The sequence below is a fragment of the Salvelinus alpinus genome, chromosome 21 (genome assembly GCF_045679555.1).
Source record: "Salvelinus alpinus chromosome 21, SLU_Salpinus.1, whole genome shotgun sequence".
Lineage (NCBI taxonomy): Eukaryota > Metazoa > Chordata > Actinopteri > Salmoniformes > Salmonidae > Salvelinus > Salvelinus alpinus.
The window spans coordinates 23,352,607-23,369,523 of NC_092106.1; the positions used below are offsets into that span (position 1 = coordinate 23,352,607).

Here is a 16,917-nt window from a genome sequence, read left to right on the forward strand (position 1 = left end):
GCTTAACATCTTAATGTGATTCAAAGACCTACATTCTACACCGGAGTTGCCTTGGCAACAAAGTTTTTTTTCTTCACCGGAGATGCTGAGAGATCAATAGAGTATCCGCGACAGTGATGGCAGGAAACGCTAGAGCACAGATGGTCCTCAGAGAAACCATGAGCTCTGTGGCCTAGTTACCATTTGAATGCTTACACAATTATTGGAGAACAATATTCTACCTAAAAGTATATGAGACAAAGTTATTTTTGCAGTGATGAAACATATTTTCAGCCTAACCAAGAACACATTGTGTAAGACTTTTGTTGTATGAAATAAGATTAGTTTACAATCTACTTCATTAATGTAAACTCCCAAGCTTCTAAAAAAAGGTCACATTGGGAGAATGAATTTACACAAGCCAGGCATAGTGTGCTGCCAGCAATAAAGGGGCTTTTCTATATAAATGGATTCTATCTGGAGTTTAGAAAGACATTCTGTCTCATAGAAGAACCCCCCCCCCCCCCTGTTTGACATAGTCAAACTTAGTAGATATTGTTAATGTTCTGCTCTCTATATCTTGAGTTTCATTGAACAAAAAGTTGAATATCTGTTTTTTCAATACAGTACAACAATCAAAAGATTCATGTCATATGGTATGAATCACTTGATGTGTGAAATACGATAAAGAAATGGAAAGAACATCTGATCCACAGGAAAAGACGAAAGGCAAGCTAAAGACAAATCAAAAGCCTGGCAGTCTAGACAAGTAGACAGTTGTTATTTTCAAAACACATAGCCAGGAATGATTGGTTACCTGTGGAGAACAGTCAGTTATCATCATATCCCTGAATGGTCTCCATCTGTGATAAACATCAAGGGTTAAATGCATGAGCAACAAAGATTGATGCCGAAAATAGGAAAAACTACTGCATGGCAATATGGCAGCCGTCATGAAAGAATGGGGTTCCATTGGGATTTGGTGGTTATTACACCCAAGGTTCTCTTTTTGCACCTGTCACTTATGCTCTCACAGAGCTGGAATCAATAGCACTAAATGGGGATCAGAGAATCTGAAGATCAGCCTCAACACCTAAGAACCATCTAATAATACCTCCAACTGATGGATTTAGAACCAAGGTCTCTCATCTCACTTTTCACCTTCATGTTTTGTTGCTATGATTTACTTGACAAACTCATGTCTAATTCTGCAGCACATTTCTAAAGTATGAAGAGTGAAGGGAGCACGAAAAGGTCATATAAATCCTTAAGCAGTGCTGACAAGCACCCTTTCTCCTCTTAATTCCCTACACTGTTGTGAAGTTCAGAGCTAGAAAAACACACAAACCATACGGTATGACAGGGAAGTTTATGACATATTAGCTCCGTGTAAAAACGACACTGTAATTATTCAAATTTGTAAGGGATCGACATTGATGCAGCAGTCTGCTGGCATATTAACCCGTTTGTGTTTGTTTTGCTGGCGATTCTGTGTTTTCTTACTGGAATAATGGGTGGGCTGGGGTTCAGTCTTCTATCATCTCACAACAACCTCTAACATGTCTCACATGTCTCTCTGGTGATCGGTACCCTACTAGCAGTTTTCATCATCTTGATTAATGACTTCATTTGTGTAACATCTGTTCATTAAAAATGATATGATTTTAAACGCCCCAAATAAACCAGTTTTAACGTATCTCTGCCATTTCTCTCTCTATCTCTATCTTTATCTGTTCCAGGATCTGGAAGTTGACACAGACAGACAGACAGACAGACAGACAGACAGACAGACAGACAGACCATGGAGCGGCTGGTTGTGTGTGTGCTGCTGTGTGTACTGCTGTGTGCGGTGCTGGTGAAGGGCTACAACTGCCCCGGCCGCTGCATCTGCCAGCACCTCTCGCCCACTCTGACTCTGCTCTGTGCTAAGACTGGTCTGCTGTTTGTGCCCCCAACCATCGACCGCAAGACCGTGGAGCTGCGCCTCACAGACAACTTCATCACCATCATCCGCAGGAAAGACTTTTTCAACATGACCAGCCTGGTCCACCTCACCCTGTCCCGTAACACCATCAGCCAGATCACGCCCAACGCCTTCCTGGGCCTGCGCTCCCTACGAGCCCTCCACATGGACGGCAACCGCCTCAGTGTCATCAAGAGCGACCACTTCAAAGGCTTGGTCAACCTCCGCCACCTCATACTGGGGAACAACCAGATCCACCACGTGGCCCCTACCTCCTTTGATGAGTTTGTGTCGACCATCGAGGACCTGGATCTGTCCAACAACAACCTGAGGACCCTGCCCTGGGAGGAGATAGGCAGGATGAGCCACATCAACACCCTCACCCTTGATCACAACCTGATCGATCACATCGGAGCTGGGACTTTCACGCTCCTCACCAAGCTGGTTCGTCTGGATATGACCTCCAACCGGCTGCAGAAGCTACCTCCAGACAGCCTGTTTCAGCACGCCCAGGTGCTGTCAGACGCCAAGGGCTCCAACCCGTCCTCCCTGGCAGTGAGCTTCGGAGGGAACCCTCTCCATTGTAACTGTGAGCTGCTGTGGCTCCGCAGACTGACACGGCAAGACGACCTGGAGACATGCGCCTCCCCGGACCACCTCATGGACAAGTACTTCTGGTCCATCCAGGAGGAGGAGTTCATCTGTGAGCCCCCGCTCATCACCAAGAACCTATCCACCAAGCCCTACGTCATGGAGGGCCAGGGGGTCACCCTCAAGTGCAAGGCCATGGGAGACCCAGACCCGGCCATCCACTGGCGCTTCCCAGACGGCAAACTGGTGCACAACAACTCCCGCACCATCCTGTATGACAACGGTACCTTGGACATCCTCATCACCACCCTGAAGGACAGCGGTGCCTTCAACTGTGTGGCCTCCAATGCTGCAGGCATCGCCACAGCTGCCGTGGAGATCAACATGATCCCTCTGCCCCTGTTCGTAAACAACACATTGCACCACATGCGCGAGGCTGATCGGGGCCTCTCTGACATCACCACCTCCTCCAAGTCAGGCAACGACACCAAGGGCCATGACAAGCACCAGGACAGGAGGGTGGTGGTGGTCGAGTTGACCTCCTCCTCGGCTGTGATTCGCTGGCCCTCCGAGCGCCACATCCCAGGCATCAGGATGTACCAGATTCAGTACAACAGCACTGCAGACGACACACTGGTTTACAGGTAAGCCATGTGGGGGCTGGTGCTGGAGGAATGGGAGCACTAGGGCTGGAGGACTGGAGCTGGTGGAAAGGGGGTTTAGTGCAGCAGCTACTCCTCCTGGGGTCCACATAAAACGTACAAATACATGACAAGTATAGAACAGTTATAGACAAGGACATTCAATTCAACAAAAAAAGGGGGTGCAGGTGGGGATGAGGCTGCGGTGGGGTGGGGTTCTGAACCAGCTCTGGAGACGTTCTGAGCCATCTGGAATGCCCATCTGCTGAATGGCATGACAGTCCATTATAATACATCCATAACTCCCAGAGCTGAATAGGTGCTGTATGATTAATTATGTCACTACATTTAAGTATGCACAAAATATATTGTGGTTTAGGGATAAAAGAGGGTATGAACAGACCATACGTTGATTAAAATTGATACAAATGCATAGTATGACTTTACATTTCCAGTTTATTAGCTCTAAGCCTATGAGAAAACAAAGATTACACGATTAAGACATATGACTTGGCCTTTAGAGAGTAATTATAAACTGGGTGGTACAAGCCCTGAATGATGATTGGCTGACAGCCGTGGTATATCAGACCGTATACCACGGGTATGACAAAACATTTATTTTTACTGCTCTAATTATGTTGATAACCAGTTTATAATAGCAATAAGGCACCTCTGGGGTTTGTGATATATGGCCAATATACCACGACTAAGGGCTGTATCCAGGCAATCCACGTTGCACATTTTTTAAGAACAGCCCTTTACCACACCCCCTCAGGCCTTATTGCTTAAACATACCCTTTTGTCTCAATTATTATCCAGGTTCAGCAGGCACTATCACATCCCAGTCCTTAACCCCAACCCAACAATAACCCCTTCCCTTAACATAATCCCAATAGGACATAATTGTGCCTAGGACACCCGTGAGTCAGATTCTGGGACATGAGCATGCTAACTTCTGCAGATAGAGGCTTCTCACATTTTAATTACTATCAGTGGAACATTAGGGTAACCCTGTTTAATATGATAGATATTAAAACATGTAAATTATTTCACATTGATGAATGACTCATGTCTACTCCAATTAAATCATTAATTTCAGTCCATCTTAAAAGAGAAATTCAGTGTATTCGGAAAGTATTCAGACCCCTTGACTTTTTCCACATTTGTTTACGTTACATCCTTATTCTAAAATGTATTAAATAGTTTTTTCGCTCATCAATCTACACACAATACCCCATAATGACAAAGCAAAAACAGGTTAAAGAAATATCACATTTGCATAAGTATTCAGACCCTTTACTCAGGACTTTGTTGAAGCACCTTTGGTGCTAAAGGTGCTTCAACAAAGTACTGAATAAAGGGTCTGAATACTTATGTAAATGTGATATTTCTTTAAGCCCGGATTTGAACCCGATCCAACATCTCTGGGGAGACCTGAAAATAGCTGTGTAGCGACACTCCCCATCCACCCTGACAGAGCTTGAGAGGATCTGCAGAGAAAAATGGGGGAAAACTCTCCAAATACAGGTGTGCCAAACTTGAGGCGTCGTACCCAAGAAGACTCGAGGCTGTAATTTACATGGATCAGGTTCAAATCTGGGCTCTGGCTGGGCCACTTAAGGACATTCAGAGACTTGTCCCGAAGCCACTCCTGCGTTGTCTTTGCTACGTATGTGCTTAGGGTTGTTGTCCTGTTGGAAGGTGAACCTTCATCCTGGGCGCTCTGGAGCAGGTTTACATCAAGGATCTCTCTGTACTTTGCTCCGTTCATCTTTCCCTCGATCCTGACTAGTCTCCCAGTCTCGCCGCTGAAGAATATCCCCACAGCATGATACTGCCACCACCATGCTTCACCATAGGGATGGTGCCAGGTTTCCTCCAGACGTGACGCTTGGCATTTGGGGGCCAAAGAGTTCAATCTTGGTTTCATCAGACCAGTGAATTGCCTTTTGGCAAACTCCAAGCGTGCTGTCATGTGCCTTTTACTGAGGAGTGGCTTCCGTCTGGCCACTCAACCATAAAGGCCTGATTGGTTGAGTGCTGCAGAGAAGGTTGTCTTTCTGTAAGGTTCTCCTATCTCCACAGAGGAACTCTGGAGCTCTGTCAGAGTGACCATCAGGTTCTTGGTCACCTCCCTGACCAAGGCCCTTCTCCCCTGATTGCTCAGTTTTGCTGGGCGGCCAGCTTTAGGAATAGTCTTGGAGGTTCCAAACTTTTTCCATTTAAGAATGATGGAGGCCTCTGTGTTCTTGGGGACCTTCCCCAGATCTGTGCCTCGACTCAATCCTGTCTTGGAGCTCCACGAGCAATTCCTTCGACCTCATGGCTTGGTTTTTGCTCTGACATGCACTGTCAACTGTGGGACCTTATATAGACAGGTGTGTGCCTTTCCAAATCATGTCCAATCAATTGAATTTACCACAGATGGACTCCAATCCAGTTGTAGAAACATCTCAAGGATGATCAATGGAAACAGGATGCACCTGAGCTCAATTTCGAGTCTCATAGCAAAGGGCCTGAATACTTATGTAAATAAGATATGTTTTTTTATTTGTAACACATTTGCAAACATTTCTAAAAACCTGTTTTCACTTTGTTATTATGGGGTATTGTGTGTAGATTGATGAGGATTTTTATTTATTTAATCAATTTTATAATAAGGCTGTAACCAAACAAAATGTAGAAAAAGGGAAGGGGTCTGAATACTTTCTGATTGCACAGTATGTGCTAACACTGCCATTTTGTATTACTCATTCAAATACCCTTATTGAATTGAGAGTACTTAGGTCTATTGGATGTGTGTCTATTTGACCCAGCACCACCAATACCGGGGCACAAATTAAAACAGTGAACTGGAAAGTTTTCTCAAAGGAATCAAAAGGTCAAGTTTAAAGCTGTCGTTGTTGTTGGTTGACTTTGCTAATTTTATCGTTTCTGATTTAATTAGCTATTCTCCTGTATAATGTTCTCCCCTGTGTTTAAACAGTGACCTGCGTGTTGTTTAGTCTTTAGGTGATATATTATTACCTACAAGTGACAACCATCAAAGTGTTCCTTGAGGGGAAAATTGTCATGTTTCTAATTATATTAACACAGATGTCCGCCTAAAGACAACGTCTTTCTCCTTCATGTTCACAGACAATGTGTTTATTTCACACAACATCAAACTTGGGCATTTGGCCAGAAGCCTGCGTTGTCTTTCCTTGAAGATGTTGTGACATATACAATATATATATATATATATATATAGTGATGGCTTGTTTGTCACCTTGCTGTTAAACTTTTGCAATCATAGTATACATAAAATGCTGGGGGAGATATTTTGCACTGTCACCATGTAACATTGCCTAGAAGTCAAGTGTCAGCACTGTTGTCTTTACTTGGGCTCCAAATATATGGGAGATATTTAAAGCCTCACTGGAGCTGAAGTAAGTTGGCATGGCTGTCTTTTTTCAGTGTTTTTTCAAACACCTTAGTGTCAGGTTAAATCTTCTTATGTGCATGCCGTTAATGGGAATGCAGTGTGACAATGTCTGGCACTCTTTTGTTCCATACAGCATATTGGTGGTAACTGAAGGGGGCAGTCAAAACTGCCCTGGCAAAGCTAACCTTCACCACTCATGTATTCCTTCCTTTTTTCTGCAGAATGATCCCTTCCACCAGTAAGACCTTTCTGATCAACGACCTGGCGGCAGGCCGGGAGTATGACCTGTGTGTCCTGGCGGTGTACGACGACGGCATCACCTCTCTGACGGCCACGCGCGTGGTGGGCTGTGTCCAGTTCCACACGGCCAGCGAGGTCAGCCAGTGCCGCTTCATCCACAGCCAGTTTCTGGGCGGCACCATGATAATCATCATTGGCGGCATCATCGTGGCTTCAGTGCTGGTGTTTATCATCATCCTCATGATCCGCTACAAAGCCCACAGCAGCCCAGAGGACAGCAAGGTCAAGGTCAGCTCCAGCATGCACTCCCAGACCAACGGCAGCCAGCACAGACTCCAGCGCTCCACCTCCAAACAGCCTTCTGAGGACAGCCACCAGAGAGAAGCCCAAACAGTGGCAGCCAAGGAGTGCATGGCCCTGGTGCTGAAGGTCGATAGTGACAAGAGGGAGTGGGACACTCCTCTGGCCACCACAGCCATCCTGGAAGTGGAGCTGCCCCCCCTGCTCACGGACAAGGTGAGGAGGACCAGCCTGGACGCCCAGCGCTCTGGATCTGGCCCCCCGTCAGAGGACACACAGACAGAAAGCAGCCTGACGGGCTCCACAATGTCCTTGTGTCTCTTAGGTCCCAACGCCGGCACTAAGGAGGCCCCCAGGCTCAAGGACAAGAAGAGCGCCCTGGCCAACATGGGGTTTAATAATGAGCTGGCACGAACTAGGCACAGGTTCAGCTTTGACGGGGGAGACTACTCCATATTTCAGAGCCACAGTTACCCCCGCAGAGCGCGGACGAGGCGGCACAAGTCTACAAACCAGCTCAACGTGGAGTCCTCGCCGCTCGCTAACCGGAGAGTCACTTTCAGCAGCACTGAATGGATGCTGGAGAGCACAGTGTAAGAGATACAGCCTGGCCTCTCTGGCTCTCTCAAAGACACACACACACACACACACCAACAGTTTGACACATTTACACATCTAACAAATAAAGCTACATGCATACACACACAGACTCAGAGAGTTGCTAGAGAAGAACACAGTCCCCTTTCATCCTGCCTCCCCTCATACTCCCAGAGCGACACAGAGTTGTCGGCCATTTCATTAGTTTCTGCAGCAGTGCCTTATTCTAAAATATGTACGAATGGAGGATGCTGCTCATTGTAGTCATTAACTTTCCTTTCTATCATGGTTTTCCCCCTGTTTCATGGGGAGTGATTCTTTGAGATTTTTTTGTTCTATGACATGCCAAGGGTTGGGGCATTTGTAACTTTTCCTTGTTAAAAAGACCCCACTGTAAAGTGAACAACCAGGTATCCTGTATGTTGATCATCCTTTGGGTTCTTTCAAAGACTTTTGCACACGAAGACACGACGATACGAGAACAAGTATCACACCAGTCTATACAGTAATAAAAAGATTATAGAACTATACACATGCCGATTTCAAACGTTAGCAGAGAGGATGGACCTGAAAAACCTGTGGACTCCTCCATGCTGGTTGGACTGTATGATATTACTAGGTATTGTTCCTGATGTGACTGTATATTAATCGGTATTGTATCTGGCTGGTCTAGATAAAAAACAAAAAAAATACATATAGAAGTATATTAAAAACATTGGTGTATGTGTACTATATAAGTCATATGTCACAACTTTTTACTGAGCATTTGGGTGTTGGCCACAAGTTTTTACATTAAAAACCTGCGTCCTCACACTTCCCCCTATTTAGTATGACAAGGTTTGGACCACTGATCCCTTATGAGAGGGTATTAAATTTTTTGTGTGGGTTAACTGTACCGGTGGTGCACTGTCCTTTTCTTATGGTCATCCTGGATCCTTTCATCAAAATCATGAAAGCTGCTTGCACATGGATCAGTGGGAAGGCCTATATGCATTAAGGCATGTATCTTATCAAATATATATTAAGATATCATATCTTGTGCCTGTTGAGACAAACATGTGGGAGACTTCAAGGGTCTCAAAGGAAGCTGTTGTCAAAGTATACAAACATCAGGTCAGAAACAATGTTGCTTTATATGTCACAAATAAATTATTTATTCTGATGAAGTCAAAAGCAGCCATGAGTCAATCAATCCTCAGGGTGTTATACACTGTTGAGCCACCAGGTGGAGACAACGCACCATAGATAACAGGATATTAGACCCTGTAGGCCTCCTCGCCCTTCCACTAAATAATACATTAATGATCATCACGCTGTACAAGGTTAAGGAAAAAGGCATGAACTTGAAAAGATACCATATAGCAGTGGCCTGCTCTCGACATAAGAATAAAACTATGAAGCTCAAACCTGTTTTAGACGACAGCACCTTTTTCAGCAGGTCTCTTAAAAGTAGTTTATATAGTAATGTTAGAGATTCTCATTCAGTGCTGACCTATTCCATTTTCATGCACATTAAATCTACAGCGAGTACTGTAGAAACTTAACACTAGAGGGAAACCGTACACCATTTATACAATGTTATATGGTTAATGGTACCCAGTTCTGGATGTATTCAACCCAAGGGGCAAATGGAAGCAATATTTCATCAAATTGGATGCATGAAGAGTAAAATTCATGCTCATGAAATAGAAAGGCTATAGGCCTAGAGAAGACTAGTGAATGATAGTCATGTAGATATCCTGTAGTCATAACATGAGATCCATGTGATATGTCCTTCCTGTCTAAAAGTATGGTGTGATAACCAGAGTACATTTTCAGAAAACAACTAAATATGCATTTTATTTTTCAATGTCCCACCTGACATTCTGTTAAATCCCGACTCCCATAAATCATAATTTAAAAAATACATAAATACTGAATTAAAAAATGCAGAAAAGATTGTCACAATTGGTTGGGAAATCTGCATAAAATGTCATCATTTTCCATAGTATAACAGCTAAAGTCGAGCCAGGACACTAACTATGAGACAAGGCTCTACAGTCAATCAGCTTGTCATGAGGTGGAATTAGGTGGCTTTCGTTTAGTCCATATTTGTGCAGTGTCAGCTCACTATCTGAGCACTGCAGCTTGAGCACTGCCAGTACCAGAAGGTGAGGTACTGCTGAATGCCCTTAGGGGAGAACACAGGTTTGTGCTCAGCTGTACACAGAAAGAGAAGTACAGAACAGAAGAGTATTGCAGAGGAAAGTTAAGGGAAGAACAATATGCTTTCCCCTGCCAGTAGGTCTGTTCAAAAGTTGTATTTGTACTTTAGCCAATTCCTCAGTTGTCTTGTTATTGGATAAATCACAAACATGTCTAGCAACTAGCTATGGTGATGCTGTGTTCACAACAAATCTAGTGGGAAACAATGGGCACTAAAGTGGAAGTGGGGTGTAACTGTGAAAGCTTTGCCCACTCACTTTCAGCAACTGAAAGGGGGTTCAGCAGTATGAGGGTACAGGTTACTGGCTGCCAATGGAAAAAGGTTCAATCCTCAGAACTGTCCTCCGATTTGTCCTCTCCTGCTTTCCAGTTTTTCCTCCTCTTCTTGTGTGACTCTGGTCCTGAGTCTCTGTGGGAGTCCATCTATCATTTCCTCCTTCTCTCCTCCTCATCATCATCATCATCATCCTCCTCTGAGCTGCTCTCCTCTCTCTCCCTCTTTTTCCTCTTATGTTTGCTCTTGCTGCTTTTCCTCTTCTGTTCCTGTTTGACATTGTCGCTCGTGTCATTGCTGACTCACCGTCTGACTCACCTGTCCTTCGCTTTTCCTCTTTCTTCTTCTTGGAGGACTTCTTCAGATGTTTTGATTTGGCTGTTTTAAGTCTGGACTTTTACTTTCTCCAATGCCCATTCTGATCATCACCACGGTCTCTCTCCCTGAAAAGACAAATCAGGCATTATAACAATGCAACAGTTATTGTATTGAAGCAAATAGTGAGATTTCTACAACAAAGACGACGCACAGGACATTCTCCAAACACCCCACAGGACCGACATCCCCGGTATTTGCATAAGGAAGCGACGCAGGTACAGAGGACAAAGAGCCGGATGCCTGGTCAGGACCCGGGGAAAGCGACTGGGAAAGCTGCCGTTACCGTCAACACTACTCGCCAACGTGCAATCATTGGACAATAAATTAGATGAGGTACGATCACGAATATCCTACCAACAGGACATCAAAAACCGTAATATCCTACGTTTCACGGAATCGTGGCTGAATGACGACATGGATATTCGGCTAGCGGGATATACGTTGCACCGGCAAGATAGGTAAGACTGGGGGGGGGGGGGGGGGGGGTCGGTCTGTGCATATTTGTAAACAACAGCTGGTGCACGAAATCTAAGGAAGTCTCTAGATTTTGCTCACCTGAAGTACAGTATATTGTGATAAATTGCAAGCCACACTATTTGCCTAGAGAGTTTTCAGCTATACTTTTCATGGCTGTTTATTTACCACCACAGACAGATGCTGGCACTAAGACCGCACTCAGTCAGCTGTATAAGGAAATAAGCAAACCACTCACCCAGAGGCGGCGCTCCTAGTGGCCGGAGACTTTAATGCAGGGAAACTTAAATCAGTTCTACCAAATTTCTATCAACATGTTAAATGTGCAACCAGAGGGAAGAAAATTCTAGATCACCTGTACTCCACACACAGAGATGCGTACAAAGCTCTCCCTCGCCCTCCATTTGGTAAATCGGACCACAACTCTATCCTCCTGATTCCTGCTTACAAGCAAAAATTAAAGCAGGAAGCACCAGTAACTCGGTCTATAAAAAACTGGTGAGATGAAGCAGATGCTAAACTACAGGACTGTTTTGCTATCACAGACTGGAATATGTTCCGGGATTCTTCTGATGGCATTGAGGAGTACACCACATCAGTCATTGGCTTTATCAATAAGTGCATCGAGGACATCATCCCCACAGCGACTGTACGTACATATCCCAACCAGAAGCCATGGATTACAAGAAACATTCACACTGAGCTAAAGGGTAGAGCTGCCGCTTTCAAGGTGCAGGACTCTAACCTGGAAGCTCACAAGAAATCCTGCTATGCCCTGCAACGAACCATCAAACAGGCAAAGCGTCAATACAGGGCTAAGATTGAATCATACTACACCGGCTCCGACGCTCGTCTTATGTAGCAGGGCTTGCAAACTATTACAGACTACAAAGGGAAGCACAGCTGCGAGCTGCCCAGTGACACGAGCCTACCAGACGAGCTAAATCACTTCTTTATTCGCTTCGAGGCAAGCAACACTGAGGCATGCATGAGAGCATCAGCTGTTCCGGATGACTGTGTAATCACGCTCTCCATAGCCAACGTGAATAAGACGTTTAAACAGGTACACAAGGCTGCGGGGCCAGACGGATTACCAGGACGTGTGCTCCGGGCATTTGCTGACCAACTGGCAGGTGTCTTCACTGACATTTTCAACATGTCCCTGATTGAGTCTGTAATACCAACATGTTTCAAGCAGACCACCATAGTCCCTGTGCCCAAGAACACAAAGGCATCCTGCCTAAATGACTATAGACCCGTAGCACTCACATCCGTAGTCATGAAGTGCTTTGAAAGGTTGGTAATGGCTCACATCAACACCATTATCCCAGAAACCCTAGACCCACTCCAATTTGCATACCGCTCAAACAGATCCACAGATGATGCAATCTCTATTGCACTCCACACTGCCCTTTCCCACCTGGACAAAAGGAACACCTATGTGAGAATGCTGTTCATTGACTACAGCTCAGCGTTCAACACCATAGTACCCTCAAAGCTCATCACTTAGCTAAGGATCCTGGGACTAAACACCTCCCTCTGCAACTGGATCCTGGACTTCCTGACGGGCCGCTCGCAGGTGGTGAAGGTAGGTAGCAACACATCTGCCATGCTGATCCTCAACACTGGAGCTCCCCAGGGGTGCGTGCTCAGTCCCTTCCTGTTCTCCCTGTTCACCCACGACTGCATGGCCAGGTACAACTCCAACACCATCATTGAGTTTGCAGACGACAACAGTGGTAGGCCTGATCACAGACAACGACGAGACAGCCTATAGGGAGGAGGTCAGAGACCTGGCCGTGTGGAGCCAGAATAACAACCTATCCCTCAACGTAGCCAAGACTAAGGAGATGATTGTGGACTACAGGAAAAGGAGGACCGAGCACGCCCCCATACTCATCGACGGGGCTGCAGTGGAGCAGGTTGAGAGCTTCAAGTTCCTCGGTGCCCACATCAACAACAAACTAGAATGGTCCAAACACACCAAGACAGTCGTGAAGAGGGCACGACAAAGCCTATTCCCCCACGGGAAACTAAAAAGATTTGTCATGGGTCCTGAGATCCTCAAAAGGTTCTACAGCTGTAACATCAAGAGCATCCTGACTGGTTGCATCACTGCCTGGTACGGCAATTGCTCGGCCTCTGACCGCAAGGCATTACAGAGGGTAGTGCGTACGGCCCAGTACATCACTGCGGCTAAGCTGCCTGCCATCCAGGACCTCTACACCAGGCGGTGTCAGAGGAAGGCCCTAAAAATTGTCAAAGACCCCAGCCACCCTAGTCATAGACTGTTATCTCTACTACCGCATGGCAAGCGGTACCGGAGTGCCAAGTCTAGGACAAAAATGCTTCTCAACAGTTTTTACCCCCAAGCCATAAGACTCCTGAACAGGTAATCAAATGGCTACCCGGACTATTTGCATTGTGTGCCCCCCCCCCCCCCCAAACCCTCTTTTTACGCTGCTGCTACTGTCTGTTTATCATATACGCAGTCACTTTAACTATACATTCATGTACATACTACCTCAATTGGGCCGACCAACCAGTGCTCCCGCACATTGGCTAACCGGGCTATCTGCATTGTGTCCCGCCACCCACCAACCCCTCTTTTACACTACTGCTACTCTCGGTTCATCATATATGCATAGTCACTTTAACCATATCTACATGTACATACTACCTCAATCAGCCTGACTAACCGGTGTCTGTATGTAGCCTCGCTACTTTTATAGCCTCGCTACTTACTGTATATAGCCTGTCTTTTTACTGGTGTTTGATTTCTTATCTTACACCCAACACCTTTTTTGCACTACTGGTTAGAGCCTGTAAGTAAGCATTTCACTGTAAGGTGTACACCTGTTGTATTCGGCGTACGTGACAAATAAACTTTGATTTGATCCTTACTACAGCTACTACAGTTATGAGACATGGTATTTCATGTTAATGCAGTTAATTTCTTTCCAGTCACTTTTAAACTCCTCTGGGTATAGCTCCTTAAAACCGCTGTGTCGCCATCTGTAGAGGAAACATGCACAGTACCAATGAGATTCACCTTTCATAGCATGTCGCCGTTTGTCAACTCAAACTTATGAACTCACAAGGCTATAATACTAGAGTTGTAAACAGAAAAAGATGCACCTGTCTGGATCATTGGCCTCAAAGTCATAGTCTCTTGGTCCAGTAGCGTGCCTCCCTCTTGTCCTGGCTGGAAACGTGTTCTCTTCTCCCAGTCTGTCTACAGACCCATCCTCCACACGATCACAGTCCATGTGACTCCTGAGCAATAGACAACATGGGTGAACTCTAATTCTGATGTCTGTCAACCTGTTCCATATAACACGCTTCTAAGCTACTGTAAGGCTGCATCCCGATTCTCCACCCTTCTATCAAAACGTGCACTTGCACACTTCCCATCATGAATCTAAAAATGGTGGAAACTGCCTCCAACAAATGACTACACAAATACATTGCTTTTATATCCATGACGGGAAATAAGTGCACACTTTGGGAAAAGGGTGGGGAATTGGGACAACCTAAGATAGCTAGCTATCACCGGCTGATATATCAGGCTAACACTAACGCTATGTACCGTCTGAGACAACGCAATGTCATTATTTGGAAAGGCTCCTCTCAGGACCTCTACACTCTCACCTTGTTGTGGGCATCTGTGTGACGAATAACATTTCGCAGCAGCACCTTGCCCATCGGCACCCTGGACATGATGATACCTGAGAAGAGAAAAGATATAAGGTACTGTACACACAACACTGTGAATTACATTGGCAGCAACATACTGGGGTTGGAGTCACAATACAAACAGGTCAGGACAAGTGCATTGGAGAATGTATTCTGTTTCAAATTCCCCCATCATAATGACCAACCATCCTGCCAACCAGAACAATACGTTGAAATGGAATAGTATTTCACTTCCCACGGACTGTTTTTGTGCTCCGAATACTATTGAAAGCAACTCTAGTATTAGCACAATATTGGACTAAAGGTGCCTAATGTTGTTCCTTAGTCCAGTGACCTTACATGTTCTGTTTAATGGGGGAATTGCCACTGGAAGCCAAAACAGCCAAATACTCAATCTAAACATTAATCAATTGCGGTATGATTCTAGAAACATAAATCATTGTACTTTCATATCACATCAAAATAATTTTACAAACATAAAAATACACACTTACTCAGCAGTGGAGGCTGCTGAGGGGAGGACGGCTCATAATCATGTGTGAAACGGAGGGAATGGCATCAAACAAGTTTGACGTATTTGATAATATTCCACACCACCCATTACCAATTAAGGTGCCACCAACCTACTGTGCTGCACTGTCTTAACACTGGTACAGCAGACAGTACTTTTCTGTGACAACACGTTTGTTGCGTCTGTCTTCCGTTTACACACAGGTGTTCAGAGACGCAGATAGCTAATTAGTACAGGTAGTCCACGCTTCCGTATGTTTTCTGCGAACAAGCTCTGTAAAATGGAAATATGACCGCGTAGGAGCCCAAACCAGCTGAGCATCAATTTATCCTTATTTTAATAAATATATATTTAATCACCAATAGGAAAGGTCCTTATGCTTCCAAAACCGTACAGCAAGCGATGCGTATTAATGTTCAGACAAAACTCCCCCTACGTCCAATGATTTATGTGTAATTTAATGGAAGGGCATGATCAAGGGCTACGCTAGTGTATCTACACCCGCGTTGCTAAAAGCACATACTAGCTATGAAGCTACAGCTGGTTCGCGTTAACGGGTAGTTTTATCAACAGGAGCTTTGCTAGATGAGAATTCAAATCCAGATATTAATCCTATGACGCTCATTCCAACCCTGATTAAATATTTATTAATCAGAATTACCGTTTGATCTTTAACGTTTACTAATAAAAACACACAACAGTCTGTCCATGGCGTATAGCGGAAGAAGCACACGCGTAATACCCTTCTGCATAATCCCGCCCATGTGGGGGTTGTTGCGTCACAGGACGACTAGGACGCTGATTGGCCATGTGTCTGTCAATCATTGGTGGGGGGGTCCTAAGAGGTGGTGGATGTGGTGATTGAGAAACTGCACAAATTCACTCTTTGTGAGCCAGTTGTTCTTACTTGATAATTCTAGTCAAATGGTTATTAAAGGCCAAGCTACATGGCATCTCACTAGCCACTATCCACATCACAGCTAGGTCTTTATGGCCGATATCATCATAGGTACAAAAGGCTTCTTAACAGCTTCTAACCCCAAGCCATAAGACTCCTGAACAGCTAATGAAATGGCTACCTGGACTATTTGCATTGACCCACCCCCATTTTTATGGTGCTGCTACTCTCTGGTTATTATCTATGCATAGTCACTTTCCCTCTACCTACATGTACATATTACCTCGACTAAACTGTGCCCCCGCACATTGACTCTGTACCGGTACGCCCTGTATATAGCCTCGCTACTGTTATTTTATTGTTGCTCTTTAATTATTTGTTATTTTCCTATTTTCTACTTCAGTTTATTTTAGTAAATACTTTCTTAACACTTATTTTTCTTAACTGCATTGTTGGTTAAGGCCTTGTAAGTAAGCATTTCACTGTAAGGTCTACTACACCTGTTGTATTTGGCGAATGTGACAAATAAAATGTGATTTAATCTGAATAAAATGCAATGATTACCTGTAGTAGTTATGTAGCCTATTTTGATTGACTATATTTCTAACAATAACCTATTTCCTAATTAGCACAGAATGTTTGGCACACAATGATACAGAAGGCCTATCAATAACTTTTAAGTGTAGGCTCTAGGCACCATTGAGACTGTTGCACTACTGTTGTGTATAGAAGCAGGATTCACTTTT

At 44.7% G+C, this 16,917-nt stretch overlaps 1 protein-coding gene across 3 annotated transcripts in view; it reads left to right on the top strand.

Annotated features, from left to right (window-relative positions):
* LOC139548077 (leucine-rich repeat and fibronectin type III domain-containing protein 1-like) overlaps positions 1–8,630 on the top strand; it is a 133,224-nt gene extending 124,594 nt beyond the window's left edge. For all 3 annotated transcript variants that reach the window (XM_071357402.1, XM_071357399.1, XM_071357400.1), the window contains exons 4-5: positions 1,719–3,177; positions 6,820–8,630. In XM_071357402.1, coding sequence (XP_071213503.1) covers positions 1,781–3,177; positions 6,820–7,735 — 2,313 coding nt within the window. In that variant the 5' untranslated portion in view covers positions 1,719–1,780 and the 3' untranslated portion in view covers positions 7,736–8,630. The remainder of the gene's footprint in view (positions 1–1,718; positions 3,178–6,819) is intronic.
* Positions 8,631–16,917: the final 8,287 nt, after the last annotated feature.